At 55.9% G+C, this 16,332-nt stretch overlaps 2 protein-coding genes across 7 annotated transcripts in view; one reads left to right on the top strand and one right to left on the bottom strand.

The window, feature by feature from the left end:
* The window catches only part of STK11IP (serine/threonine kinase 11 interacting protein), a 34,456-nt gene extending 33,378 nt beyond the window's left edge, over positions 1 to 1,078 (bottom strand). The window contains exon 1 of the mRNA XM_048868672.2: positions 975 to 1,078. The gene's annotated coding sequence lies outside the window, so the exon portion shown is untranslated. The remainder of the gene's footprint in view (positions 1 to 974) is intronic.
* The window catches only part of SLC4A3 (solute carrier family 4 member 3), a 77,055-nt gene continuing 61,283 nt past the window's right edge, over positions 561 to 16,332 (top strand). The window contains exons 1-4 of one of the 6 annotated variants that reach the window (XM_048868668.2): positions 561 to 647; positions 7,597 to 7,681; positions 10,687 to 10,839; positions 15,325 to 15,481. In XM_048868668.2, coding sequence (XP_048724625.2) covers positions 10,786 to 10,839; positions 15,325 to 15,481 — 211 coding nt within the window. In that variant the 5' untranslated portion in view covers positions 561 to 647; positions 7,597 to 7,681; positions 10,687 to 10,785. Of the gene's footprint in view, positions 648 to 924; positions 990 to 2,652; positions 3,055 to 7,596; positions 7,682 to 10,001; positions 10,023 to 10,686; positions 10,840 to 15,324; positions 15,482 to 16,332 lie in introns of those variants that run through there. The other 5 variants (XM_048868667.2, XM_048868669.2, XM_048868671.2 and 2 more) reach the window with 5 other exon arrangements.

Below are 16,332 nucleotides of genomic sequence, written 5' to 3'. Positions count from 1 at the left end.
AAACACACCCCCCGCCCCCTCCCCCCGTCCTCCACAGACACCAACCCCGGCTCCCCTCCCCCTCCCCAAACACACCCCCCGCCCCCCAACACACCCCCCTCTCCCTCCCCCCGTCCTCCACAGACACCAACCCCGGCTCCCCTCCCCCTCCCCAAACACACCCCCCGCCCCCCAACACCCCCCCTCCCCCCGTCCTCCACAGACACCAACCCCGGCTCCCCAAACACACCCCCCGCCCCCTCCCCCCGTCCTCCACAGACACCAACCCCGGCTCCCCTCCCCCTCCCCAAACACACCCCCCGCCCCCTCCCCCCGTCCTCCACAGACACCAACCCCGGCTCCCCTCCCCCTACCCAAACACACCCCCGCCCCCCAACACACACCCCTCCCCCCCGTCCTCCCGCTCTACAGACCCCCCCAGGACCCCCCACGGCCCCAGACCCCCCCCCCCCCCGAGCGCTCGGACCCTTCACTCTGGAGACACCGCGCCCCCCAGCACAGCCCCGCCCCGCCCCGCGGGGAGCCCTGGGCAGACGGACGGTCCGGCCCGGCCGGGCTCGGGGAGCGCTCCGGGGGACGCGCCCAGCGAGCCGGGCCCCTGCGGCCGAAGAGGAGCCGCGGGCGGGCGGGAGCCCCCCGGCCAGGGGGTGAGCGCCCCCGCTGCCGAGCGCGGCTCTCCAGCCGGGCCGCGAAGGGTCCGGCCGGCTGCAAAGCGCCCGCCGCGCCGGGCAGGGCAGAGCCCCAGCCCCGGGGCGCGGACACGCGGGCTTCGGCCCCTTCCCGGGGTGCTCGGCGCTGGCCCCTGGGCTGCAGCGCGGCGGGGGCGGGGGATTCACCCCCCCAGGCACGGGTAGGGTCGGAGACGCGCGGCGGGGGCGGGAAGTGAGGGGACCCCCCCGGGTAGTGCTAGCGGAGGAGCCCCTTCCTCTCCCTCTCAGCGGGTGCAGGGACACCCCCCCGCCAGGCTCGCCAACCTCCCCGCCCGGCAGGTAAGTTGCGGAGAAGCCGGGCTGCAGCTCCGGGATCCCGGCATGAGCCGCGGGGTCCACACGCCGCGCGGCTGTGCGGAGCCCAGGTGTGACTCCGGCGTCTCCCGCACCCGCTCGGCGGCTTCACGCCAGTTCCGCCTGCCAGTCCCGCGCAGCGTCCCCCCGCCGCAGCCATCCGGAGCCGCCCGGCGCCTGGAGGGGGCGGATTGTCCTGCGCCGACCAGCGAGGGGCCGGGGCCTGCAGCCCGCACGGTGCGGGGCCAGCAGCCCGCACGGTGCGGGGCCGGCCGCGTCCCGCTCTCACGAGCCGAGCCGGAGCCCTGCGCGGGGCCGGGCTGTGTGGGGCCGCCGCCCGCGGGGCTCCGGAGAAAGGGGCCCGTGGATCCGCAGGGACACGCTGCAGCCCCCGCCCCGCACAGAGGCGGCTCCCCGGCCGCCCCCGCAGCCTACCTGGGAGGGCGCCGGCTGGCGGGGCTGAGCCGGGCACGTGGAGGGAGCGCCCTTGGCCGAGCGGGGGGCGGCGGCTCCCTCCGCCCCTTATATCGGCCCGGGGAGGGGGCGGGCGTGGGCGTGGGCGTGCAGGTGAGCCCCGGCCGCGCTCGGGGCAGGCAGGCCGGCCGCACAGGCGCTGCCGGCGGTTCCTCGGGAGTCAGCCCCGGGTAACACCCCCAAATCCCCGATCCGCGGCAGTCACGGCTGCCCACGCGGCCAAGACAGGAGCCGCCGGACTGCCGCGCTCTGTCGGGGGCCCCGGCCAGACCCCGCACGGGGCTGCCCTGGAGGGGTCGGCTCCCCCAGGCGCCCGGCTCTTGCCCAGCGGTCCCCCAGAGGGTGAGGGACAGTCCATCGCGTTATGCGGCCAGTACACATCTCCCGGCCCGCTCTTGTCTCGTGCCTTTATCAGCACCGGTCCGCGAACCCAACTCCCCCGCCAGATGGGTCCCGTTATCCGCACTGACCATAAGGGAAACCGAGGCAACGGGGAAATGCGCGACTAAGAGCGCAGGGTGTGTTTGTGGCGAAGCTGGGAAGGGAACCCGCATCGGCTTGGCTGCTCCTCGGCCTTTGCTGCAGGGAAGCAGCTCCCCAGCTGCGCTGCTGTCCCCTGGCGATAGACCTGGCCTGGGAGACCATGGGGGGGCCACGGCTGGGTCTTGCCTGCCTGGCTCCAGCAGCCCCTCGGGCACTGCACAGGACACGGCGTACAGCGCCTGGTCGGTGTGGGGACAGAGCCGGGGAAGCAGGGAGGGGTGGGGGTGCAGACGGTGTGTATGACTATGTGATGGGAAGGGAAGGGGAGCAGAAGAGGCGGATAGGCACGTGAGGGGGTGGGAGCAGGGGGTGTATGTGGCCCTGTTAGGGGGCATGTGTACAGTGCGGGCTGCGGGCCTTGTGTGTGTTCTGGGAAGGGGGAATTGTGAGGCTATTTGCAACCTCAGTGTGCACAGACCAGCCTGCGGGTGGGGCGCGGGAGTGGAATAAGAGCGGGGGGGGGGAGCATGCACCTGGGGTGGGAGCGGGCACGTGTGCCCAGTGTGCCCAGACCAGCCTGCGAGGGGGGCGGGGAACGAAAGCGGGGGATTGCACGTGCCGGGGGTGGGAGTGGGCACCTGTGACGGCAGCGCGCAGGGTAACGCGGGGACCTGGCCCCGCGTTTGCGCTGCGCGGCGCCTTGCGGGCCGGGCGAAGCCACTCGCTGGAGCCGGTGTGGCAGCCGCGGGAGGCGTGCGTCTCCAGGCTGTCGCCTGTGCCGGAGGCCGCCCCAGCCCTGCGTGACTCACGGCGGCCGGGCTCGGCGCTCGGGGCTCGCGGCGCGGGATTTCCAGCGCGGCCAGGCGGAGCGGAGCCCGATGCGGTGGATGGCTGCGTGGCTGCTGGAGAAGCGGAGGCGGCGGCGGTGCCTGACCCAGCCGCCCTCCGTGGCCCCCAGCAGGGACATGGCCGCATGCTGAGCACTGCCCGGCGGCGGCCGGAGCCTGGCCGGAGGGAGTCCTGCGCAGCGCCGTGTGTCCGGGGTCCCTTGGCCGGAGGCGAGCGGCTCTCCTTCCTTCTCCGCGGTTGCGAGGTACGTCTCGCCTCCATCGCCCTTTCTCGGCAGCTGCGCGGCCGTGGCATTGACACAGACGTGTGGCCAGGAGCCTGTCTGGGGTCCCCGACCGGCAGCTCCTCCAGCCTGGGCTGCTTCCCCCCGCCGCGCTCGGGGGCGGCCAGCCCTGTTGGGGGTTTGCCCGTGCCACCTGTCCGTGTTACCGCGGCTGCTGCCCTGCGTTTCTGACGTGAGCGTGCAGCCTTTCCCAAAATGTCTGTGCTTGAGGGACACCTCCCTCCGGTACCAGCCAGAGAGTCCTAGGGAGCGGACAGCATGCAGGGGCGATTAAGGAGAGGAAAAGGTTTGTGAGCCACTGAACATGAGACAGCAAAATTACAGAGCTAGTAGCAGGTGCACAGGGCATATAGGTGGGTCCCTGCCTCCCGCTGCTGCAGGCTCCTATGTAGCATGGCACCTATGCAGCCGGCACAGCGTCCTCTTCTCCCACTGCTGCAGACTCCTGCAGAGACCTGGTCCCTGCACAATGGGTTCCACTCTCCCAGAGCCATGGATTCCCACACACAGCTGGCCTGTGAGTCTCACCTTCTGGTGCCACAGGCTGGCTCCTGCCTACAGGTGGTGCCTGCACACCTGAGATCTGCACTAGTGCTTCCTGATGCTGCCCGCTCTGTGTTTTCATGAAGTGTCATGAAGTAGCTTTCATGCACACCCTGATATTTCTCGGAGTCTCCCCTCACTGTAGGGTCTTGTGTACATGCAGTACATGTCTGATCAGCTTGTGGCTCAGGCATACACACAGGGTGCTTGTGAGGCACATGCAATATATTGTCATGGTCCCTCTCTGTTCCTTTCTTCCTGAGCTGCATGTGATCCTGCCATAGCTACCCAGAAGCCCAATTGTCAGGACCTTCCTTGTAATTGCCTCTTGTAGTAATACCTCATCATCTCTGCATGATTTCTCTGTCTAGATCAGACCAGTGCTCCATCTAGTCTAGTATCCCATCATTGATGGTGGCAAGTATCGGAGGCTTCAGGGGAAGGTGTAAACATCCAAAGTGAACAGTTGTGGATATCCTCCCCACAGGCTACCCTGTCTAAAGTAACCATCATCCATGTAAATGTCAAATCCCTTTCTGAATTCTGTTTGTGCTCTTGGTTTCTCTGATCTCAGTGGCGATGCGTTCCATAGGTTAATTCGGTGTTGCATGAAAAGTTTTTCCCATTCCTTAGTGTTACATTTGCTAACACTTTCAGTTTCATCCTGTGTCCCCTTGTTCTTGTGTTATGAGAGAGGGGGAATAGGAGTGCAGAATCTATCTTTTCAGTTCTGGTCAGGTTTGTATACTATGCCTACTACCTCAACACCTCTTCTTTATTTTTATGTTTCTGTTGTTCATCTCCTCTCTGAACTAAACAGTCCCAGTCAATCTCTCTGCATAGGAAAGCCTTTTCAGGCCTCTAATCATTTTCCTCACTTGTCTTTGAACTCCTTCTCTTTCTCCTTTTTCTAGCTACTTAATCTACCGTCTGTCACCTAGATTCTCATACTGTTTCTATCACCATCCCTCTGACTGCCTCCTGGTTTTATCTCAACCCACTTAGTTGTGGCTGCTGCTCTTCGTGGGATTATAGATGTTAAGAGGTGGAAAATGCCTCTTAGCCAACATCAAAACTCCTTTTCCCGGGAGCCTGGAACAGAATTGTTCCCCACAGGAAGAAAAGGAGTACTTGTGGCACCTTAGAGACTAACAAATTTATTTGAGCATAAGCTTTTGTGAGCTGCTCAAATAAATTGGTTAGTCTCTAAGGTGCCATAAGCACTCCTTTTCTTTTTGCGAATACAGACTAATACGGCTGCGAATCTGGTTCCCCACAGGGTTCTTTCCAGTCTTGTTTTCAGTGTACCAAGCATGGAGCTCCTATCACTTCCCTGAGGAGACAGCTCCAGAGCCTGGCAAATATTCTTACCTAACTAGGTAAGTGTATGTGCTACAAAGTCTCTGGCCACAGGAATTTGGGTGGTCAGATTTGGCCATCTCACTGTGCCCTCCTTACAAAGAATATCACCCATTTCAGACCCAGTGTTACTTCTGATCCAGAAAACTGTAGAGGAGGGGTGGCCAGCCTGTGGCTCTGGAGCCATATGCGGCTCCTTGTATACGGGAGCTACAGGCGCCAACTTTGCAATGTGCTACCGGGTGCTCACTGCTCAACCCCTGGCTCTGCCCCAGGCCTCGGCCCCACTCCACTCCTTCCCCCAAGGCACCTTCCCCTGAGTCTGCTGCGCCCTTGCTCCTCCTCCTCTTCCCCCCACCCCTCCGAGCCTCCTGCACACTACAAAACAGCTGATTGCGGGGGGCAGGAGGAGCAGGGATTGAGAGTTACTTCCTGATCGGTGGTGCTGCTGGCAGGTGGGAGACGCTGGGGGTGGAGGGGAGATGACGCGGGTCTGTTGACGTGTTACTGTGGCTCTTTGGCAATGTACATTGGTAAATTCTGGCTCCTTCTCAGGCACAGGTTGGCCACCCCTGACGTAGAGGATCAAATTCAGAGTTGGTGCAGGTTTGACTCCTTACAGTGAGACTATCTTAAACCTACCTAGGACCTATTCTTCCAATGGAGAAGGAATCTTAGGGCTTCCATCCTGCAGGTTGCTCCAGGAGGAGGGATCCCAGCACCAGCATGGAATCCCATTGAAGTAAATAGAGAACTGTGCAGTGGGAGTTGCCTAAGCTACAGTAACATGCCTTCTTTAATTTATATCGTCACACCCTCTCTTGTTAGTTGCTTTCCTCGCTGTCTTCCTCTTTTCCAGCCTCTCAGTGTATGTTACAATGTAGACCGGTTCCCTTCCACTCAGCTAGACTTTGGGCCAACTTTAGAGCAGAAATGTCTGAGCTTGGAGGCTGTATGTTACACTTGGGTAAAGTGGGACAGGTTCAAGCTAGTGAAATTCATAAGCCAAGGGGGACAGGAAAAGTGTGAGCTACATCAGCGTACGCTCTTGTAGACTTTAATTCTTAGCCTCCCCTTTGAATCTGGTCTGCTGTCATGCTTCTATTATTGTAAATTAATTACATCAGGAATGCTGTATCATGGACCTAGAGACAACTTTGTAGACACTAAAAGGATGAAGGTCTCAGTGTTTAAAATTTCTCTGACTTATTTTTTCTTATATCCCTCATATGAAAACCCATGTGGAGACCATAGCAGACTGGAATGTTCACATTCCCTTGTAGATCTCTCTGCCACAAAACTTTCCTCATATTAAGTCTGCATTTCCCTTTCTTAATTTCAGACTGATCCTCTTGAGTTACACTTTGTTGGGCCACCTGAAAAAAAAAATTCCTTCACCGGTGTTTACAACCATGAGATCTTTCTATATACTGCTGGCATGTTCTCTCCACCCCCTGCCTTAGTCATCACTTACCCAAACTAGACTGATTTAGCTCTTAATCTCTCTTTCTAAATCAATCCCTGCAGCCCTCAGACTTGTTCTTCTCTAAACTCCTTTCAGGTTATAGGATAATAGAAAATACCCTGTGAGAATGGTAGAAGAGCCGCAAGAATGATTAAAGGATCAGAAAACATATAGACTCCAGGAACTCAATCCAGTTAGTTTAACAAAGAGAAGGTTAAAGGGTGACTTGATCACAGTCTGTAAGTACCTTCCTGGGGAGCAAATATTTGAGAATGGGCTCTTCAGTCTAGCAGAGAAAGGTCTAACATGATCCAGTGGTTGGAAGTTGAAGCTAGACACATTCAGACTGGAAATAAGGTGTAAATTTTTAACAGTGAGAGTAATTAACCAGTGGAATAATTTATCAAGGGTCATGGTGAATACTCCACTCACTGGCAATTTTAAAATCAAGATTGGATTTTTTTTCAAGATCTGCTCTAGGAATTATTTTGGGTGAATTCTATGGTCTGTGTTATTCAGGAGGTCAGACTAGGCCCTTATGGCCTTGGAATCTGTGAATCAGACTAGGGGTCTGTCTGGCTCAGAATCCTGTCTCTGAAAGTATCTGATAATAGCTGTTTCAACGGACAAGGAGAGGACATATTCCATACAAATCCCTTATCCGGTTGTTAACCTCACTAACAATTGGCCTCAATATATTGTGGCGTTGAGTTCCACAGGCTAATTATGCCTTCTGTAATAAAGTGTTGTTTCCTTGTATAGGTTTTACTTTTGCTGCCATTCAGTTTAATTAAGCACCTGTTCTTATGTTGAGAGAAGGTAAGGAAAGGTACCCATTTTGCCTTCTCTCTGCCATACCTTACTATACATACCTTTATCATGTCCCCTCTTAAACTGAACAGGCCCAGTCTCTTCAATCTGTCCTCAAACAGATAGTTTTGCAAGCCTCTCATAATGTTCGTTGCTCATGTCTGATCCCCTTTACTTCTGCTCTATCTCTGTTTAGCTAAGATGACCAGAACTGAATACAGTATCCCAGGGGAACGTGTCCCACGGATTTACAGAACGGCATTGGAATATTTCCATTGTTCTCCATCCCATTCCTTATACATCCTGACTTTGTGTTTGCTTTTCAGACTTCAGCTGCACAGGGAGCAGATTTCTATCAAGTTGCCCAGGTCTCATTCCTGAGGGGTTACAACTATTTTAGAAACCAGTGAGGTGTGTGAGAGGTTCAATTTAATGTGGGTTCTAATGTACATTGTCTTGCATTTGTCAGCACCGAGGGTGAAATTCTGGCTCTGCTGAATTAAATGGCAAAACTCCCATAGACTACAGTGGGGCCAGGATTTTGCCTTGAATTTCATATGCCCCATACTGCCCATTCACCTAACTTTGTGAGTTCCCTCTGAAGTTCTTCACTGTCTTCTCCAGTCTTGACAACCCTAAATAATTCTATGTCATCTGTACCTCTTGCCCCCTCTCTGCTCACTCTCTTTCCAAGATCATTAATAACAACACTGGTTGGTGGATCCTTGAGACACCAATTGTTAATGTCTTTCTGGTATTGTAGCCAGAATTGAATGCAATATCTCACACAAGGTCCCACTAGAGCCACATGGAAAGGTTTTGGTCACCTTCTTGTCAGTATGGCCTGTATGTGCAGCCTCAAAATTGCAGTGTACTTCTTTGTAGACGTATCACACTGCAGTTGTGTCACATTTTCTGTCTAATGTTTTTGCCTCAATGGGTGTATCCTGTCACACCTCTGGAAATGATTTAATAGAAGATGAGAAAATGAGCCTTGTGCAATGTACCTGAGTTGACCTAACTTTCTAGTGTAGACCATCCCTGAGAGAAAGTGATGGATATGTGAGTGTTGTCAATTGTTTTGTAGATATTTGGGGCATGCAGTGACGTTGTCTTTGTGCGGGAGTGGGAGCTGGCGTATAGGGAGGTGACATCCATGAGAGAGGTTGTTAATATTGCAGTTTCTGGAGGAAGCCTATTGTGTCCAGAGGAATCTGGTCATTTGTGTGGTGAGAAAGTCTGGGATACACACCCTAACGCACATTTTCCAAACAAAGACACTCCACCAGAGAAGTAGATCACATCATGGAATGGCCACCCAAATACCCCAGGAGAACCTGCTTCTATACAGAAAAAGCCAAACCCAACCGCATACCCCTAGTTGTCACCTATCATCCCACTCTGGCACAATGATACCTGGGGTATCATTAAACAACAACCTTCATGGGTGACGGGCAAAAACCCCTTGGGGAAGCTAGCCCCACCAACCCCACCTTCTGCCTGAGGCCCCATCCCTACCCCCCCATCCACCCACTGGAGCCCCGAGGGCCCCCACAATCACAGCTGGAGAAGCCCCGGCCAAACTGCCCCAACCTCCAGGGCTGCACCAGGTCACCACAAGCCGTGCTGGGCAGCCCACGCCCCGAGCTATTCGAGGCAGCTTGCTGGCCCGAGTCCCAAGCCACTCTGGGACATCCGTGAGCCTGAGCCCTGGGCCACCCGCTGGAGCTGAGCCTCCGCTGGCTTCCAGGGAGAGGGGAGTAAGGAGGGACGTGGTGGGGTCTCATGGAACAGCGGGGAGTGAAAGGTTGCAGCTGACGGGTGAGGAGGGATGCCTCGAGCCACGGGAACCTCTGTGTGGGGCGCTGGTGTGAAGGAGAAGAGGTACAGAGGTTTTGGTAGTGCCCAGGAGTCTGGGGGTGGCTGCACCAGGGGAGGCTTAGCGTCCCCTGGCCTATTATACCCTCCGCCCATAACAACCATATTCAATGGTGACCACATCCTGAAATAAATCTTTCCCAAAGCTCTGCTACTGGCTTTCAGACAACCCCCCAACCCCACCAAGCTCATCATCAGAAGCAAGCTCCCCACAGACCAGGACACACCCACTCAAAGCAGCACCAGATCCTGCCAGAACAGATGCAAACCTGCAGATATTTTTCCACTTGTTTTGATCATCATACACCCCACAACCAGAGGTGGATTAATTTTTATTGGGACCCTGGGTTCAAACAACATTTGGGCCCCCAGAACTGGACGGGGAGGGGAGGGTTAGGCCAAGGGGGCCATGGCCCTCCCACTTTTCAAAGTTCTGCTATGAAACAGGGAGAACAGGAGTTCCCAATCTCCCTTCTTTATCCCGTTCAGTATTTTAGCTGCTTTTCTCATGTCCTCTCTTCTTCATCTCCTTTCTAAAGTAACAATGCCAATCTTTTCAATCTCTCTTCATAGGAGAGTTTTTTCAGGCCCTTTATCATACTCGTTGCCCATCTCTGACCCCCCTCTACATCTACAGTATACTGTGTGAAATGGGTTGGCTGGGACTGCACACACGATTGTACATGAGGCCACACCATTGATTTACATAAGGGAATTATAATATTTTCTATGTTCTCATTGCCATCCCTTACGCTCTTCACATCTTGTTTATAATTCCAGTTGCCCATTGAGCAGGGGTCTCCATTGAGCTGTCTTCAGAGCTGCCCAGATCCCTTTCCTGAGTTGATACAGTTCATTTAGAACCCTGGAAAATGTATGAGAAGTTTAAGATTTTTCTTCCAGTGTTCATTGCTTTGCATTTATCAACACCGAACCACTTGTCTTTGTGTTACCCATTGCCCTCACTTGTTTAGGTCCCTCTGAAGTTCCTCACAGTCCTCCCTGGAGTTAACTCACCTAATTAACATGGTACCCTTACCCTGCCTACTCCCATCCCACCCTCTCCGCATCATGGCTTTCTTGGTTTATTCCTCCCACAGGGGATCAACTTCTTATCTGCCTTTGCACAAGTACATGTGAGAGTGGGGGCACAAGAAGCCTTTTCTCCTCTTGTAAGGAGAGCACAGGAGCAGTCCCAGTGAGCAGGGACAGCTAAGCCCTTGCTCCCTCCCCGGTACAAGCCATTGGAAAGGGGCAGAGAGATGTCAGGGCTATGTCCTCCCTTCCACACTGGCTAGTGGACCAGGGCTGGCACCAAGCAGAGCAATCTGTGCCACCCTGATGGAGCTCTCCATTTGCTCCACACAGAATGATAGTCTTGCACTGCCAGGTGCTGGGGCTGTCCAGTGAGGGGAGATGTCCTGGCTGAACGGGAGGTACTAAGCCCTTTGCATATGGCAGCCAGTGGAGGGATGAAGGGCCACAAGCAGGTTAGTGCTGCAGGTGACAGATTGTCTTGTCCTGCTCTCTCCCCCCAGGTTATGCCACTCTCCAGGTTTGCTGGATGCCTGCACGTAAAAGAGAAAGGTTGAGATTTGCCAAGACTTGGCATGACGGTCCTTAGGTCCTGAAACAACATGGCAGCTGGAGAGTCCCCTCCCACAGGAGGCGTCTTCATCAACCTGCAGCAGGTGAGGTGGAAATCCAACAGCAATGACTCTGGCCCTTCCTAGGGAGTCCTGTTCTTGCAGGACTGTGTGCAGAGATCTGCCTGTGCTCTGGCCAGGGCATTCACAGCATCTGGGGATGTCCTTGTTGGTCTCCCAAGTGTCCCATCTGCTCTGGCCTCAGGCCTCGGTGAGAGCGGGAAGTCAAAGTGGAATAGACAGTGCTCCGGTTGGGCTTTGCTTCAATGGCAGCTGTATAGCTGAAGCCTTTTGAAAGTCACGTTCACACTCCCTGCCCTATAGGGCTGGCTGAAGTTAATGACTGTGACAGACAGACGGATGGGCAGAGTCTGATCTGGAGAACGGAGGGACTCTCTCATTGTAACCATCACTTGCGAAGAGCGTTTATATGTGGGGTCTTGCACTTCTCAGCAGTACCACAGCTTTTCTCCCCACTTCTCCCTCTGTCCCCATCCTCCTCCCGCCTCATGGTCCTTCTGGGCGAGGAGAACTGGACACAGCTGGCTGCAGCACCCACCAGAGCCAGTGGGGGCGCTGCGCAGCCCCACCAGGTGCTCCTTCTTTCAGGACAGAGTAGAGGGCCTGCTGGGTCTGGTTTCTATGGGGCGTAGTCCAGCTGGGGTTCCCAAATCCCTGGGCAGGCCACAGCAGGGTAGCAGCTCCTGGCAGCTTGCAGCCGTGCTCCCAGCTGGGCTGCTGGGGCTGAGAGCTGGCTGGGAGTGCGTGGGGGAGGTTGGCTGAGGCCATTTTGCTGCCTATTCCCGTTCAGCACAGACAGATCTGTCACGGTTGGGCCTCCTGTTACCATGGAAACAGAGGAGTCCACACCAGCTCAGCACTGGCATTTCGAGCTGTGCTGATGGAAAATTTTACCAGCTGCTTCTGCTTAGGAAGTGGAAGGGACAGAAGTGCCGGAGCTTAGCGTTCGAGCTGGTGTGGTAGCCTCTGAGCAAGGACAAATCAGACCATGGTCCTGTGCATCCTGAGATAAAGGGGCAGCAGGTGAGAGATCCCTAAGGAAACCAGCAGGGTTCAGACTTCCCAGAGACTGGGGCACAGGCCCCATCAGAGATGGGAGAGTGTGGGGCAGCCAGTGTCGTAGGAGCAACTGTGGGGAGTGTGACGAAGTGGGACTGTTCTTAATGTTTCCTCTGAATAGTGGGGGGGGGGTGCCTCAGTTTCCCCTAGGCAGTTCTTAAGTATCTAGGGGGTGGAGTAAGGGTGTATGATCATTGCAGAGCCCTAGAGGGCAGGTGTGTGCAGGGATCTGGACACAGAGAATGGCCGACACCCTGTTTCCTGGCAACTGATGACCTGGGCCCTTCCCCTCTGCAAGGTGAGAGCTGAAGGGTTGGAGAACAAAGGAATCAGGTGACCACCTGGCCCGGGAAAGGAACAAAGCCCAGAGGAGGAGGGGCTGGAGGGGGTTTTCAGTTTGGGGCTGGCTGGGACATGGAGTGAAGTGCAGACGTGGTTGTCTGGCTCACTGCCCCCCAAAATGGACCCAGCTGAGGGGTCCCGTTCTCTGCACCTGCAAGCTCTGTTTTAGACCATGTTCCTGTCGTCTAATAAACCTTCTGTTTTACTGGCTGGCTGAGAGTCACGTCTGACTGCGAAGTTGGGGTGCAGGACCCTCTGGCTTCCCCAGGACCCCGCCTGGGCGGACTCGCTGGGGGAAGCGCACGGAGGGGCAGAGGATGCTGAATGCTCCGAGGTCAGACCCAGGAAGGTGGAAGCTGTGTGAGCTGTGTGTCCTGAAGACAGGCTGCTCACAGAAAGGCGACTGCCCCAGAGTCCTGACTGGCTTCATGGGGAGCAGTTCCAGAGCATCGCCCAGGGACTCCGTGACAACTGGTGGCAGCGGTGGGATGTACTGCACCCCGTGGATGGCGCTTCCTGCAGTAAGTGACTGGGGAGCAGTAACACGAAGGGAGATTGCCGAGGACCAGGCCTGCTGAAGGCTCAGAGAGGAGCGGTTTCGAGGGGCGGTTAACCCCTGGGAGTGTGTGACCAGCGAGAAGGACTGTGCAGTAATGGGGTCCCCCTGGGGACTGCAGTGAGCAGTCTCAGGGGCGGAGGAGTCTGCAGCTCGACCCTGGCAAAGAGGTGGTGACCTCGAGAACGGCTGGCACACTAGGGGTTCTCCCTGGAAACCGTGGGGAGCTGAGAACACACGGGCCTGTGAGTCCACAACAACTTGGGAGGAGCGGAGTGATGGCCTGTCACTGTCTCCTTAAGAAGGACATTGTCACCCTGTGCAAAAAGAGAGGGTTGAGCGTTGGAAAGTTCACCAAAGCAGAGTTAATCGTGCAGCTGGAGGAGAATGACCGCTCTAAGGGACAGATTCCTGACCCCAACTGGGGCTATAGCAGGATCTGGGAGCAGCTGGAGCGGGAGCCAGGCATCGCCAAGACTCCTGTCCCCGACCAGACGGGGGTCTTCACGATCGGGTTCCCCATCGGGGGATCGAGACGGACGGGATTGGAGCTGAGTCCGAGAGCAAGAGGACCGTGGGAGACAGCGAGAGCCCGAGAAAGAGCTGCAGAAGCAGCAGCAGCATGAACTGGCGGTGGTGGGGCGGAGAGGCCTAGGGGACCTCCCCGGGGTGAGTGGGGATAGATCCCGGGGGGCCAGTTCCGCAGGGAACCTCGAGACTAAATTGCTGCCCCTGGTTAAGGAGGGGGGGGGTATGGATGCCCACCTCACTGCCTTTGAGCAGGCTGGCGATTTGAACCAGGGGGACCCTGCGGAAAAGCCCCGGTGTCTAGCTCCCTTGCTGGGTCCCAAGGCCATAGACTCCGTCGGCCAGATAGTTGGGGATGTGGACAGGCTCCCACTCCTGACCCCAACCTATATGTCTGTGTGGAGTTTCCTGGGGCCAGGCCCCTCGGACCTCCAGTGGGAGCAGAAGGTGATGGTCAATGGGGAGACATTCTTGGGGTGGCCAAAGGGCATGGGCTGCATAAACCTTCCCACATGCGGCCTGCGAGTGCTATCGACCACCCCTGACCTAAGGGAGGGGGCGAAACTGGAAGGGCCTGGTGTAACTCCTACCAAGGAATGGGAGAGATGCTGGGGCATCCATGGGAACGTTGGTGGCTTCGAACTTCCCCAGGTCACCGGCTAAAGTGACCCCGCTCAGTTCGATCTCGAAGGGGGGAGAGATGTGACGAAGTGGGACTGTTCTTAATGTTTCCTCTGAATAGTGGGGGGGGGGTGCCTCAGTTTCCCCTAGGCAGTTCTTAAGTATCTAGGGGGTGGAGTAAGGGTGTATGATCATTGCAGAGCCCTAGAGGGCAGGTGTGTGCAGGGGTCTGGACACAGAGAATGGCCGACACCCTGTTTCCTGGCAACTGATGACCTGGGCCCTTCCCCTCTGCAAGGTGAGAGCTGAAGGGTTGGAGAACAAAGGAATCAGGTGACCACCTGGCCCGGGAAAGGAACAAAGCCCAGAGGAGGAGGGGCTGGAGGGGGTTTTCAGTTTGGGGCTGGCTGGGACATGGAGTGAAGTGCAGACGTGGTTGTCTGGCTCACTGCCCCCCAAAATGGACCCAGCTGAGGGGTCCCGTTCTCTGCACCTGCAAGCTCTGTTTTAGACCATGTTCCTGTCGTCTAATAAACCTTCTGTTTTACTGGCTGGCTGAGAGTCACGTCTGACTGCGAAGTTGGGGTGCAGGACCCTCTGGCTTCCCCAGGACCCCGCCTGGGCGGACTCGCTGGGGGAAGCGCACGGAGGGGCAGAGGATGCTGAATGCTCCGAGGTCAGACCCAGGAAGGTGGAAGCTGTGTGAGCTGTGTGTCCTGAAGACAGGCTGCTCACAGAAAGGCGACTGCCCCAGAGTCCTGACTGGCTTCATGGGGAGCAGTTCCAGAGCATCGCCCAGGGACTCCGTGACAGGGAGGAAGCCTCACCTCTGAGTTCCTCACTCACTTGGGCCCTGAGAGTGGGTTTGAGACATTCGCCCCTCATCGCTAGTGAAAGAGGAAGCTCCAGGACACGGGACCACCCTCTTTACATACCTAAGGGAGCAGCAGGAACGTAGGGTGAAAACTAGCACAGACTCTGCAGCAGCCTGAACTGAGCAAGGGGAAGTTCCAGCTAAAAACAGGATATGTTCCTTATCTGTGAGAGCAGTTAGGCAATGGGATGGACCACTCACGAGTAGGTGATGTAAGCGCCTTCCCTGGGGAGAGACTGGAGCAGCACAGAGAAGGTACTAGTGGCTGTGATGATGAGGAGAGGACATTGGGATGTGGGGGTCCAGGTTTGGGGGCCCTGCTGTTTTTTTTTTTTCTGGCTCTCAGTTCAGATTGGGGTTCTGCCCCCAGGTACTTCCATAGTCTGCATCACTGTGGTGTGAGTAGCTCTACAGTATTTGCTGCTTCGTGATAGCTCCTGAGCTCATGTGAAGTGGTGCGCCATTCGTGGGGCTCTGAGATCTGGAGAGCTATACAGGGTTTGATTGCTATCTGGCGATTTCTGTGCAGGACAGCGATCATGCTGAGGAGGCCTTTCCCCCCGCCGAGGACGATGAGGATTTGGATAAGACCTTGTCAATCAAGAGGTTTGGGGACCTGATAAGCAAGTCAGCATCAAGGGATCTGGAAGAGCAGAGACGCAACTACAGTGAGAGAGATTTTGAACGTATGTTGGTTTGAACACTCTGCCTGCCTGCGTGCCCACAAATGTCCATCAGACCAAACCCCTCTATACCCTTGGGGCTCAGTCAGGTCTGCAGATCTCAGTAATATGCTGTTTACCTCCTTCTTGCAGACTGTTAAGGAAGTGGTTGCATATACTCAGTCTCAGCCACATGCCTGTAGCCCCCATTCTGTCAGTTGCTTTTTATTGTCACCTCTTGTGTAGAGATTTAGCCACTTTCAGTCCACAGGGTAGCATTCCTCGGAGGCTGGGAATCCACTCGCCTCCTCACCCTGGCAGCTGGGAACCATCACAGCAATTTCCACATAACTTAAGTTTTCTGTTTAAAAACATTTCTTGACCTTATGTCTGTGAAGAAACTTCCAAATGTGGCCTGAAGCCAAGCTGCCTTCCTGAATCTGCAGACAGACAGCTCCAGAGCTCCTGGTGCCACAGGTTCAGGCATCCCTATAGGTTTCTCAATAGCAGCCATGAAACAGACCAGAGTCATGTTCTATGCAGTGGTGGTGTGGCCACCTCAGTCTCAGGGTATTAGAGCGACAAGGTGGGTGAGGCAGTATCTTCTACTGGACCAACTGCAGTTAGTGAGAGACAACTTTTGTTGTTTCTCTCACCACCAGAAGTTGTTCCAATAAAAGATATTACCTCATCCACCTTGTCTCTCAGAATCATGTTAGTTTCATTCTACAGCTCCTTGGGGAACAGCAAGAGAGGCAGGCATGGGAGCTGTTCACAGAAGGACCAGCGCAGCAGAGACTGCCCTTAGCAGCCAAGGGTGAGGGACAGAGAGAGAAGCCAGTAGATTTAGTCTTCTGGTTAGCAAGTGTCTGGCA

The sequence above is a fragment of the Caretta caretta genome, chromosome 11, assembly GCF_965140235.1.
Source record: "Caretta caretta isolate rCarCar2 chromosome 11, rCarCar1.hap1, whole genome shotgun sequence".
Taxonomy (NCBI): Eukaryota; Metazoa; Chordata; order Testudines; family Cheloniidae; genus Caretta; species Caretta caretta.
This window is presented reverse-complemented; position numbering and strand designations above follow the sequence as displayed.